The sequence below is a fragment of the Pygoscelis adeliae genome, unplaced genomic scaffold, assembly GCF_000699105.1.
Source record: "Pygoscelis adeliae isolate BGI_AS28 unplaced genomic scaffold, ASM69910v1 Scaffold318, whole genome shotgun sequence".
Lineage (NCBI taxonomy): Eukaryota > Metazoa > Chordata > Aves > Sphenisciformes > Spheniscidae > Pygoscelis > Pygoscelis adeliae.
Genome location: NW_008825430.1, coordinates 2,840 through 16,043, shown reverse-complemented (window position 1 = coordinate 16,043; position 13,204 = coordinate 2,840). Strand labels below are relative to the sequence as shown.

General features: G+C 53.1%; 2 protein-coding genes across 2 annotated transcripts in view; both read left to right on the top strand.

The window, feature by feature from the left end:
- PEX11A (peroxisomal biogenesis factor 11 alpha) overlaps nucleotides 1-4,799 on the top strand; it is a 6,053-nt gene extending 1,254 nt beyond the window's left edge. The window contains exons 2-3 of the mRNA XM_009330887.1: nucleotides 234-349; nucleotides 1,918-4,799. Of these exons, the coding sequence (XP_009329162.1) occupies nucleotides 234-349; nucleotides 1,918-2,483 (682 nt within the window). The 3' untranslated portion in view covers nucleotides 2,484-4,799. The remainder of the gene's footprint in view (nucleotides 1-233; nucleotides 350-1,917) is intronic.
- A 4,659-nt stretch (nucleotides 4,800-9,458) lies between these two features.
- Nucleotides 9,459-13,204, top strand: part of PLIN1 (perilipin 1) — a gene marked incomplete at its 3' end in the record, with an annotated part of 5,264 nt that continues 1,518 nt past the window's right edge. The window contains 6 exon segments of the mRNA XM_009330886.1: nucleotides 9,459-9,512; nucleotides 10,977-11,175; nucleotides 11,323-11,405; nucleotides 11,770-12,022; nucleotides 12,185-12,393; nucleotides 12,932-13,140. Coding sequence (XP_009329161.1) covers nucleotides 9,468-9,512; nucleotides 10,977-11,175; nucleotides 11,323-11,405; nucleotides 11,770-12,022; nucleotides 12,185-12,393; nucleotides 12,932-13,140 — 998 coding nt within the window.

The window sequence follows — 13,204 nt, the reverse complement described above, 5'->3', positions numbered from 1 at the left end:
GGCACCGGCCCCCCTCCTGCCGTACCGATCCCTTGCTGCTCACCGCTTTGCCTGTCCTCAGCCGCCCCACCTGCGCCTGTGCCCCCTCCCCTGGGTATAACTCGCCCTGGCACCGCGAGGCTGCCAGAGGGGTGACCTTAAGCTCGGAAACAAAGGCTGCCCCGCTTGCCGCCGTTCCTGTGAATTGTCCGTGTTTCACCTGTGTACCATTTTCCTCCTTTTTTCCATTCCAGAGCCACTCAGTACACATGCATGTTGCTTAGCTATTTAATAGAGCATAAGGCTGATAAAGAGAAGCTGGCAATGAAACTCAAGCAGTTGGAATCTAGCATGAGCTCGGGCCGGAAAAGTAAGTACCTGGTGTCTAGAGGGATAAGTCCTTCTTCACTTGCTCCTTCCAGCAAAACAGCTCCCGGCCTTGCTTTTTCTGTGGTTAACTTACCTTGAGCCACAAAACCTCTTAGTACATTCACAAAGTTGTCGATAGACCTTATCCCTGCCTTGGCTTGACGGGCTAGGTAGGGCCAAACAGACATTTTGTACTTCCTCGGCCTCCTCTCCGATTAGGCAGTCTGAATTATCGCTGGGAGAACTAGGGAAATAAGTTAACAGTCAGCTGTTGCTGCAGAGACCAAGTTGTCATCTCCATTCCAGGACAGACCATTGAGTTATGATGCAAGGCTGGCTTACTGCGCCCTCGTTAGTCCTTCCAGCTAATGGGTTGAGATGGCCTAACGTTAAAGATCATCACCCCAATAAAACCACCTCTGAAGGACCATCCTTCAATACGGCTTTTTATATCCTGCTTCACATACTAATTTTCTTTAGCATTTATACTCTACTAAATCATCTACCCTTCCGTACTTTTCTCATATGCATCGCTTCATTCCGTGTCACAGTTGCATCCGTTACGGTTACGCTGTTGCTGTGGTTGTATTGCTGGCTTTCAGGTTGGTCCTACACCTACTTATCAATTGTTCGACCCTGGAACAACTCCAATATACGAGGCAAATATTTCTCATTTAATGTGTTACCATGGATTTGTTTTATTATTCCAGTTAGCTCCAGAGTATGGTAATTTCTAGCAGAGAGGCCAGCTGGTTTATCAGCATAGCCGTAATTCTCTTGCTTCTGCTAAACAAATCTCTGATAGACGTCAGGCCTAAATTCAGGACTCTTGCAGTTCCACTAAGCTCGGGTGCTGCCAACATCTGTCACGGTGACAGTGCAGCGGGTTATGAAAAGTATTTTGCATAATATTGTGTTAATATTCACGGGGTGAAACCTAAACTGTGCAGCGGATGAAATCAGGCTTGCCATATATTATAGCTTGAAATGGAATACGCTGTTCCTGTTTGCAGGGAACTACGTGTACCGCTGACAAATTCATGGCTGAGGAGGGACTTGGGTCTCGGCGTGCTTGGCACATGAGCGACCAGCTTTCGCAGAAGCTTAGGACAGATGCAGCTCGTGGTTGCGACAGGGTTAGTGCGGTGACATCTCCTGACCACAGAGTTAGGTGAAATCCGGTGCAGCGTACAGCTGAAATGGGAGGCTCTCTTTGTGGCACTTTTTTGCTGACGCCGACTCGTTCAGAGCCGTGGGTGATATTGGCCCAGAGGGCACCCAGGCGCTGAGAACAGAGCGGCAGGAGAAGGCTGCAAGTCCTGGCTATTGACAAAATTCGTGCGTAGGTCCTGGGCTGGTGCAGGACAGAACGGAGATGTTTACACCCCTTTCCGTGCTAAGACTAGCATCTCACGCTGTGAGAAGAAAATGTTTAAGCATACAAATGCCCAAAGCCCGCTAAGTTTTTTAAAAGTACACGAGGACAGTGACATGCCGAGTTGTCCTGCGTAGGGCTGTGTCTCTGCGGTAAAGGCCAGGCCACGCTAACCTTCATGGGGTTTCTTGCAGTGTTCAGACTGGGCAACATGGTGCACGCCTTGGTAGCAGCCAGGAGGACTACACAGCTGCCAGATGTGGTTCCTCGCTTCTGCCTCACAGCCTCCAACCTGACCCGTGCCCTCTACTTCGTCTGCGATGCGGTCCTGTGGTTGAAGAGCGTTGGGCTCCAACCTGACGTCGATAAGCCGAAGTGGCGGAATTGGGCTACCAAGTGTTACTACTTTTCGCTCCTGATGAATCTGGCCAGGGACTGGTATGAGATCTCCTGGAGGCTGGAACAAGCTGTACAGGAAGAAAAGACAAAGGAGAAATCCTTCTGGGACAAACACAACCAGGATCTAAACTGTGTGAAATGTGACGGTTTGCACGGTTTTCTCCTCCTGCTGTTTCAAATACTGAAAAGACATCCTCCTTTGCTGCTGGACTTGGTGAAGAATCTCTGTGATCTCTCAGGCCCTTTGGATACGCTAGGGATCTACAAGACCAACCCAGGGGTGATTGGTTTCTGTGGCATCCTCTCCTCCCTGGTGGGGATCCTCACATTAGCAAGCCCACATCTGAAGCTGAAACAGTGACATAAAAGGAGCTGCATAGTGTGCAGCGAGCCAACAGCCTTGATCCTCTGATAGGTTTTTATCCTCCATAGGGCACCTTCAAAATGAACATGTCTCACAGTAACCTCAAGACTAACTTTGTCCTCTGAATAAGTGAATTCTACCCTTTTTCCTTCCCTGTGTTTTTGCAGGTGAGTTTGGTGCCAATACACACTCCCTGATGGAGTGAAGATGGGAGAAGGCAGAGTAGTATTTCATAGACAGAAACGGGACTTGGAACATGGCTGCTAGATAACGAAATGCTGATGTTCCTATATTTTAATACAGGGTTGTGAAATAGCTGCATAGACAACTGTAATAGGTATATGACTCCTAACTAATCGTGTTTACACTGGAAAGCTGGAATTCACCAATCAAAGGTTCCTACAGTGAGATTTTCTATAGTGGGCTCAGGCAAGTTAGGACCTGCGGTTAAAATGGCCTGAAGTCAAGTACGAGTGTTCTGATGGGTTTGGGTTGACGGATCCTGTTATCTGAGGCAGTGGTTTGAATGCAGCGTGATGGTAACTGAAGAGTGGTATGACCTGGCCTTCCCATGATCTCTGTGTAACGTGCACTGGTGACGCTGGATCTGTGGTCTAGTGACTGCCAACTCGTGGCCCAGGAAATCAGCACTTTCTTCTTTTCCTGCAATAATGTGAGCCAAGGACCATTGGCCACCGAGTCTGACTTCTCCAGCAGGCCGTGGCTGAGGGTTTTGGTGAAGGACAGCATGTGGGAGAAGCTTGTCTGAGTGCTGATGATGCTGTGACTTGTAGGGAACTGGGTTTCCAAAGCTGTGAATCTGGAACCACTCAATAGCACCAAATTTCCCATTACGCACGCACCTTAACTCCCAAACCCCTGAGATTCCAAGTGCAACAATTTCCCTTTAATCATATTGTGATAAGGAGCTTGTTTTGCTGTTTTAATTTTACATGAAAAATTCCATTATAATAAGGAGCTTTGGAACCAGCAGTTAAGGAGAGAAGCCTGGCTCGGAGCTTGTTGAGTCAGAAAAACTGCGAGGGTGTGTTTCTATTTGCGTAAGCTCCCAGCGGGAGGGGAATGGAGTTGGTCGTGATAATATCAGAATTCCCTGTGAGAAGAAAAGCTTATTACTGGATTTGGGCATTCATGGTTTAGAAGTCCCTGTCTGGTCCTCCCTATCCTTCCCTTTCATGACCACAAGATTTCGTGTGCGTTCCCTCGCTGGTTGAATGGGTTCTACCATTTGAAAACGCCTTACGTTTGCACCTGCCTTATTGCTCATCATTTACCTTGCTGGGAATGATTGCCTGGCAGGGTAATCTAGGTTAAAGGAGAAATGCTGTGTCCAGCTGTCTAACAGTTACATGGCATGCGGTCTTTGCTGCTCCTGACTTCGCAGGGTACCAGTTCTGACACCATCTGAGAAAAAATTTGCTCATTATATAGGAGATAAAATTATCATTTTTCTTCAGCAGAGTTAGGCCTGTGTGTTCTGCTGCTTTCTGGTGCAAGGGCTCCTTGTTTAATCTGTCAGGAGATGTGAGCAGAGACTACTCTACCCTGGACCAAGGTACTCTCTTATTATTTCTGATGCCGTCTGAAAATTAAAAGGCGCTGGTCTCCTTTATTAAAAGGAGAAGGCTGTGGAATTGAGTAGGCATGGTAAGGCAGTGCCCCAGTTTACCTTAAGTCATTGTGGTCAGGCTTGGAATTACTTCCAGTTTGAATCTGAAGTGTTAGCCTGCCAGTGAAGTGTTTGAAAAAAGAAGTTGCTGGGCAGGGTAATTAAGTGTTCTCGAAGACCAAATGTGGCCTGCAGCAGCTCTTCTTTTTAATATGGAAATGAATACCATTAAAAGTAGAGCGTACTGGCAGTTCAGACCATAATGGAGCATTACACATGGGATATGTTGTCTTCAAGGGCTTCCTCTCCTTTTTAACAATGGAAATTTTTTGTTTCTTTACTCCATTTGCCTTTGAGCTCCCGGCATTGTGGGGCCCACCCCCCCTTGGTCAGATTTGGTCATTATCCCTGTGTGTAGCAGCAACTGTAAGGAAGGAGGAGGAGTCTTGATGATCTGGCAGCGGAGGTTTGGCCACCCTTTGTCTACAGAATTTCATCTTCTCGCAAAAAAATGCGTTTTTGATTCCTCGCAGGGGAGCTCTCAGGTACAAAATACTTCTTTCACTGGTTTGCGAACTTGCAGTTTGTAGGTAAAGGGAAATGCATTAACATACTGATGTGGCCCCTAGCCAGCTACACCTCCCCGTGCCCTGCCAAGGCAGAAGGGTGGTTTTTTCCCCCGTGCCGGGCAAACACCATGCAAAAGCCGTGAGCCAGGCCTTGATGTTCCTCCTGTAGGGACTGGTGTGGATTAGCAAGTACAGACTTAACCTGGGAGATGGGGCAGTGAATTTTCAGCCTGTCTCAGCCTTACCTGTCCCATTCTACATGACGTGGGTTGGAGCATACAGGAGTAACTCTCTTTACTGGAAGTTAAGCACTAATACTTGCCTTCTGCTCCCCAGCTGGAGGCTAGCAATTTGATGTACCTTAACGTGATATGACTGAAGCCACAGAAGGACAATCAAATGGAGAAAATCCTTTCAGTGCCTTTTTTTTGTATCTGTTTCTAATACAGCAGCTGGAATAAGGACAGCTGTTTGAACACAAGCAATAAACTGAGATGAGTGCGACACCGTGTCTGTGTGTGACTTAGAGGGTGGGGAAAAGAGATGCTGAAGGAGGAATCCTCCCCCCCCCGTCTCTGAATTTTACGAAGGATGATGTTAAAGAGACATTGCCTATATTTGCTCTTGGGTTATAGAGCTGTCCTTTCACAGTAGCAAGGTGGCAGCCAGATTCGTCAGACCCGTTGACAATCCCCATTTCAGCTGCAAAAACGTGAAGACGTAAATATGTGAGTACCTGGTAAAACTGCGTATGACACGCCCTGAAGCAAAATGACATTTTGAGAGTTGCCGTCAGTTGCCCTTGAGTACCAGCGGAGAGAGCTGGAGCCTTCTGCCCCGCGTAGGCACAGCTACGGTGAAAGGAACGGGTGCGCCTGCATTTTAGTATCTTGTAAACAACCTTTCGTTTGGATGGGTCTTAGTGTCGTAGGGCAAATCGCTGCAGCTGATTAACAACAAACGCCTGCTCAGGGCAGGGAGTGAGGGTAACATCTCCAGCTGAGATGGGGAGGGATGGAGCCGGGATAACCATTAAAACCGGGCTTACTGTTAGTTCCTATCCCCTGCAGGAAGGGCTTTGCGAACGTGGAAGCTCCAAAATGTCGCTGAACAATGCATAAAGCGTTGCATTTCGCAATGTTTTAGCAAGTTTCCTTCTGAACTACTGGTCTCGTACACATTTCGTAATGGAAACGGTTAACAGGAGAGTGCTCTGCGTGAGATGTGCAAAGTAATCTTCTATTCTGCTTACAGACAAGGCCTTCCTAATGTTAATACCGTGCTCGGCGTGACATTTCAAGAAAATGCGTGAGCCATTTGGGATTCCCAGGTGGGCGGCAAGAACGATCAAAGGTCTGAAAACCAACATCTCCAGGGAGGGACCAAATGAACCGGTTCTGTAGAGGAAAGGTGACTGGGCGAGGGTGTGAGAAGTCTTCAAGTGCCTAAAAGGTGGACTGATAAGAGGAAGGCAACAAATTGGTCTCTAAATCCATCCGGGAGGTAATACCTTTATATTGCAGCAAAGGAGAATTAAGTCACACAGGTGACTTTTTTTGAACTGTAAGCAAAATAAAAGACTAAATGGATTGCCCGGCAAGGCAGTCCTTAAAAAGAAACTGGACAGACATCTGCCAGCAGTTCTTTAGGGGGTCCTGATCCTGCTATAGGGCATGGAAATAAATGAGTTACCTCTCCAGCCCCCTCCCAGACCTAACAGTACAGATGCCTTGCAGGTCTTTGGGGGTCTGGCTCGTCCCCTCACCGTCGTATACTAGTGGCTATGGAGCAGACTGCGGAGACAAGGGTGTAAAACTCTGCTTGCCTGCACCCAGCTGATCCGGTGAGCTCTACATGCTGCCTGCAGAAACACAGAAAGTATTTCTGGTGTGGGGTGGAGGCGGTGGTACCTTTGCACTGCAGAGCCCCGGGGCTGGCACAGCCTTTGCCCCAGAGGAAGGGGAGGGGATGAGCGAAGGCATTAGTAGGGCAAAGACCGTGTTGTCTGTTGATCCCAGCTCCAGCCAAGGCAGAGAGGGTTGGCATGCCCCCTGCACTTTTAGCAAGGCCAGCGGGGCTGGAAAATGTCTCGGTGCCATGAAAGCAAACTTTGGAGCAGGCTGCTGCCCTTTGTCCCGCTGGCTGGAGAGCAGCGACTGGCCACGCCGCCGAGCTGGAGGCAGACCAGGACATTCACATGCCTCTGCACCCGGCTAGCAAGGCAGGCCTGCAAGCCTTGCAGAGCCCCGGGGCTGGAAGCGAACTCCAGGCTCTTTGGGAAGAAAGGGGGTATTTTTCTCCCGTGCGTGGCTTTCCCACGTCCCTGGGAAGTCTCCCACCCCCAAGTACGAGCAGCGCAGCCAGGAGCAGGGAGCCATGCAGGCGCATTGGGCACGCACCTTCGTGTCCTGCACGGGGATGCTGGGCAGCTGCACGCCCAGGGTCTCCCTGCCTTGCGCCGGGTGGTCCAGGACACGCAGCAGCCTTGTGTCAGCAGGCTGCCTGGATCTCCCATCCGCACTGATCCCCTTGGGTTATTGCTTTGTCCTCTGGTATTTGTCTTCTTTCCACCATGCTGTCCTCGTCTCTTCAGTGTGGCTTGTCCTTGGTCTCCGTAGTCAATAACCAAAACCCATCGCAGCTTCATGCAGGTGGTGCCTTCTTTCTTTTCGATCAATACCGCAAACGGATTTGTTAATTATGCTGTGAGTTGGCAGGGTGCCTCCCACACGGCAAGGCAGGCTGGCCGCAAAAGAGCAGGAGAGCATCATGAGAGCATCATGAGAGCATCACTGGTGGGTCAAGGGGAGCAGCTGTTCCTCTCCATGCAGTACTTGCGAGGCTACATTTGGGGAACCGTGTCCTGTTTTGGCCCCACCAGCACAGGAGAGATCTTGATGATCTGGAGAGAGTCTAGCAGAGGATCATTAGGAGGGTGAGACATTGAGGGGCACGGAGCACATGCCGTAGCAGCGCAGACTAGAGCACAAACTCCGCTCAGAGGTGCAGAGAACAAGGGTAAGAGGTGGCAGGCAGAAATTGCAACAGAGGAAATTCCAGTTGGACATAAGGAAAAAATGGTTTATCGTGAGTGTGGTTTGCACTGGAGCTGGGCCCCAGAGAGATGGGAATCTTATCCGTGGAGATTTTTGAGACTTGACTGGATGAGACCTTGAGCAGCCTGATCTAGCTTTGAGGGTAGCCCTGCTTTGAGCGAGAGTTGAATGAGGTAACTTCCAGAGATCACTTCCAACCTGATTTTTTCCTCCATTTCTGTCTACTCCAAATGCCCAGAGTTTTCCTAATGCAATGTCTGCCCTGACCCTCAGCTAAAAGCCTCCTCGCCAAAATCCTCGGTGAATTCTTTTAGAAATTGCAGACCTGGCCAAACTAGATTGTTTTGTGCGGGATGTGTCCCCCATGTCTGCCTTCTGCTCCTTGTGCTTAGTAAACTCTCCTGGGGAGAAATTATGCTCTTGGTCTGTGTTGCGTTTCCCAACAGGATAGGATCCTGGTCCACCACGGGGGTAACAGGGGCTACAGAAATACAGGAGGGTTTTAATCTCTTCCGCACTCATCATCCCGCCATTGTCCGTAACAAACCCTGCCTGAGTCTTCACCTTCTCCCTGGCTGCTCATGATCTGTTGCTTTTGAGGTGGTGAGTCCAAGGGTGACTTCTTTTCATCTTCTCTTGGTGGAGTGGCGTTAAACCCCGGTGCATCCCAGCTGTGCCGCAGCTTCTGGGCTCTGCAGGGAAGACGACGAAGGGGGTTTTCTGCCGTCATCTGTTCCAAATTACGGCGGCTTCAGGGAGCTCTTTGGCCAGTTTCCACCACAACTCGCCAGCTCCCAAACCCGTGCAACTGGGAGGTGGGGCCTCGTGGTGGTAGTGGCCAGGGCGCCGTGCATCGCTCTCAGAGGACCCAGGCGAAGGGACGGCGCAGCCACCACCCTCTGCTCCTGCTCTGCCGGGGACGGGCTGCCCCTCGGTGAGTAGCCTGTTCCCACCGGGCGCTCGGGGGACAGCTTCAGCGGGACCAGCGTGGGGGGTGAGAGCAGGGATCACCCGCACTCCCTAAATCTCCTGAATTTCATCTGCTGCTGAGAAAAAGGGGTCTGTGCCGGGGGTGGGAGCTGGAGGTGGGCTTTCGGGTGTCACCCAGCCGGGAGCATCGGAGACGGGTGTTTTGCGGTGCTTTTGCCCCCCCCGCATTGAGCTGGGGCTCTGAAGGGACGAGTGCTGGCATCGTGAGCCGCAGAGCTGCGGGGCAGATGTGTGGGAGGGGGATGCTGGCCACGGCTGGGCGGATCGCTGCATCCCTACCCACAGCTCCTCTCTCTGCTCCTCTCCTGCCTTCTTACGCCTTCTCAGCCTACATCTCTCAGCCTGCATCTCCCAGTCTGGCCCCCGTGCACATCTATTAGTATCCTGGTTGCTCTGAGTTTGCTTTACAGCTCTGCCAATGCCCTTTATCCTGCCTTGTATCGTAGCTCCTCCAAACTAGATGCCTCTCAACTCATTTTTTGCATCTTTGGGTGTTAGGACACACTAGCCGGGGAGGGCTGTGTGGAATCATTGGTTTTACAGCTTAAGTGCTAAAAAGTCAAGTGTTAGGCAATGCCGCATCCATTGCACCCACGGGAGGTGCATGTCTCAGCCCAGCTCCCGGCCCCGCTGTGCTTGGGGGGTGCAGGAGTGAGTGAAGGGAGCCCGAGCCCAGCCCTGCCTTCTCAGCAGGGTCTGCGGCTCCCAACTTTGCTTTACAGGTGGATGCGTCGCAATGACGGCGAAGAAGAATCAGACTCTGCAGAATGGAAGTGCCAAGGTGGGTGCAGGAAGAGGGAGAGAGAGGAGGGCAGAGGTGTGCCAAGGGCACCAGGTACACCACAGGCAGTGTCGGAGGGGTGATGGTCCCCCCCCCCCCCATCTCCTAAGCCCGACAGTCCAGGTGCTCGAACCAGCTCTGCGTTTGAGTCACATCTGACGCTGTCCCACGTGTCCCCCTGTTATCTTTATATGGATCTTTACCTGCAATAATATAGAGCATCATCAAAGGGAAAGGATAAAATCTTTTGCATACTTGAAATTAAATAGTTCAGAGTCAAGGAAGTTAACCCTGGGCGATGCAGGCCCTTGGTGATACCTGCCGGCAGTGCCTGTCCTTCACCTGTGTCCCCGCTGTGGACCCCAAACTTCCAGCCGTCATGCTGCTATGGATGCAGCGCTGCTCTGAACAGCTAGAGCCCCCAGGATTGCTGAACTGTGGGATTTGTGAGAGGCCTGGCTCCACGTCAAGCCAAAATGAGCACAAAATACAGCACAAAACAATATAGTTTTTATCAAACGTGCCGATTCATGGTCCAGTTGCGGTCACAAGTGGGACGTGAAAGCCAAACTCAGCCTCTCACCACCGGTGATCAGGGGAAAGCTCAGCTTTTTCTTCTGCTCTGTCCTGTGCAACCCAAAGAGCACTTGCCTCATGGCTGCTATGACAAGCCAACGTTTGCCCCGTTCCTCCCTGGGGGCTGCAGCATCTCGCTCGGTTGTCTCACCTCGCCAAGTGGGCGCCAGGCGAGAGCAGGAGCGGAGGGTTGGAGCTGCAGGTTTATCCTGCACACCCAGCTTTGAGGGACCTACCTCCAGCCGTGCATCTGGCACTGGCAGCACACACAGGTGTCGGCTGTGCTGGTTTGTACTGGCATTCCACATCGCCCATGCTAGCAGGGTGTGGGGACACAGTGCCTTGCTGCCTCGGAGAGCTCTGGTGCCCTCTTCTTCAATGGCTTCTACCAAAGCCCTTTGTGCCATCAAGGACAGACCCGCTTCTCTCCCCTTCTCCTTTTTGAGGTCCACATCCCTTACTTGTCACGGTGGTGACAGGACAGACAGGGCAGAGGTGCCACATAGGCAAAATGGACTTTGCTGGTCCAAGGACAGGAGCAAGGGCTGGGTCAGGTGGAAGAAGCAGCAGAGCAGGGTGGAAAGCCAGAGGGAGCACCTGGACTGTCGGGCTTAGGAGATGGGGGGGGTGGGGACCATCACCCCTCCGACACTGCCTGTGATGTCCCTGCTCCTCCAGCGGCAGCAGCCAGCCTGCTTGTCCACGGTTGTGCCATACGCAACATAGCTGGGAGACCCTCAGTGGGGTTCGAGAAATGCCCTCCTCCTCCAGCGTGAGCTGAGGTCCTCTGTGGTCACTGCAACACACCAAATGCCACCGGTGTGTGGGCGATGGGGTGTTCCTCGGGGAATGGCTGTTGGCTAACCAATGCCTGTCTGCCATGTGCAGGAGAATGTGCTGCAGAGGGTCCTGCAGCTGCCGGTGGTGAGCTCGACCTGCGAAAGCCTCCAGCGGACCTATGCCAGCACCAAGGAGGCCCACCCGCTCATGGCCTCCGTGTGTGAGGTCTACGAGCGGGGCGTGCAGGGTGCCGGCGCCTTGGCCATGTGGAGCATGGAGCCCGTGGTGCGCAGGCTGGAGCCTCAGTGTGAGTCCATCCACCGGGGGGACATGGCGGGGGGGAGGCACCAGAGCCACCCTTGGTGGGACAGCGCTGGCACTAGCATGTGAGACCCCCTAGTGCAGCCCGGGAGCTTTTCTTACTAACCCACCCCCATGCTTTTGCCCAAGGCAGTCGCTGTGGCTAACAACCTGGCTTGCCGGGGCTTGGACCACCTGGAGGAGAAGATCCCTGCCCTCCAGTACCCTGTCGACAAGGTAAGTCACAGGCAGGACAGTCTGGGACACCCCGGCCCCTCTGCAGAGCCCACAGCACGTCACCTCTGGTCTTGTTTCTGGATGGTGATGGGCTGCTCAAGGGGGGAACAGGACAGCACCTCCAAGCAAGGACTCCTCCAGGGGCACCTGCAGTCCAGGGGATGGTTGGGGCGCTCCAAATGTAGGGCAACACCATCCTACATCCCATCCCTGCCAGCTAACTCCAACCCAGGCTGGAGAGAGCTGTTATGCCCCTCTTGGGGCTGTCTACTGGCATGGCCATGGCTGGGGTCCCCGCGGTCCCTCTGGCTGTCCCATGCCACCCCAAGCACACCAGCAGGACTGTTCATCTCTCCGCCTGCAGCTCGCGTCTGAACTGAAGGGCACCATCTCCTCCCCACTCCAAAGCGCCAGAAGCACCATTGGCAACTCCATGGATAAGATCATGGAGCTGGCGGCAGAGGGCTACGAGGCCACCAAGAGCACGGTGGAAACGACAGCAAGGTACACGAGGAGGAACTCGGTGAGCCAGATGGCAGCCGCAGGGGTCGACACGGCCCTGGGAGGGCTGGAGAAGCTGATGGAGTACCTGCTGCCAGAGGAGGATGAAGAAGCAGGTAGTCCTGATGCCCAAATCCCCTCTGAGGGTGTCTGGGGAGGGCTGGCTGCACGTGGCAGGAGGAAGCCCCTGGATTTTTGAGCAGGGCTGCCTACGAGGGTTGTCCCACCAGGACATAAACCCCCCAACCGTTCTTCTGCCCATGCTCTTCTACCTTCAGATCAGAAGCCCAAAGAGACGCGTGGGTCAGCAGTAAAGGTCTCCCAGCAGCAGCCCAGCACTCCCAGTGCTCCCAGCACTCCCAGCACCCTGGGCCGGATTGGCACCTTGGTTAGCACCGTCTCCCACCGCGCTTACCAGCAAACCACCCAAAGCCTCCAGCGTGCCAAAGCCAAAGGGCAGGAGCTGGCCACTTGGATCCCCATCCTGGTGAGTGCCAAAACCCACCTGCCAGGTTCCTGCTCCCCCATACCCTCTTTTGGGCTGATTCTGCTTTTGGATGAGATGTTTCAGGCTCCTTGGAGCACATGCAAGAGCGGAGTGGTGGGCGCTGCTGGTTCCCCCGCTCAGCGGGACAAGCTGGGGCCAGCAGTTCCCATGGCACGTTTACAGACAACCTTGTACCGTGTTAGTGGGATGACTTATTTTTAGTTAGCTCCCAATGTATATTGTTGATTTATGGCCTTGCCATAACATCCTCCCTAAAGCCCCCAGAGGCCCGGAGAGGATGGGGAGGAGGAGGTGCCTCTCCTCTCCCACCCAGCGCTGCGGTGGGAACCCCTTCCCTGGCCTGTGCCGAAAGCCCGGAGCTCCCAGCTGCCCTTGGGATTTCTTCCTACGTGCATAAATGAACCCCTCTGCTCCCTGCGCACCCCAGGGCCCCCCGTGAAGTCCTCGGGCTAAGCAGGATGGGGTGGATGGGCTCTGCCAGCACCCCCTGAGCAGTGGCTTTCTGCTTCCCTTCCAGGGCAGCTTGGCCAAGCCAAGCGCCCGCGAGGCGCCGCGGGTCCACAGTGATGGGCAGAGCACCACGGCCGGCTGGCTAAGCCAGCAGCAGAGCAAGGTGCCGGAGCAGAAGCAGGAGAAGGCGGGGAAGAAAGACAACCACCACACCAAGGAGGTATGAAGAAAAGGGGAGCAGTGAGCCGGGAGCGCCCCAAAGCATCCCATTGCCCATGGACCGTGCCAGCATGGGGGATGTTCTCCTCATACCCTTAGGGACGAGGCCCCCATCCCTGCT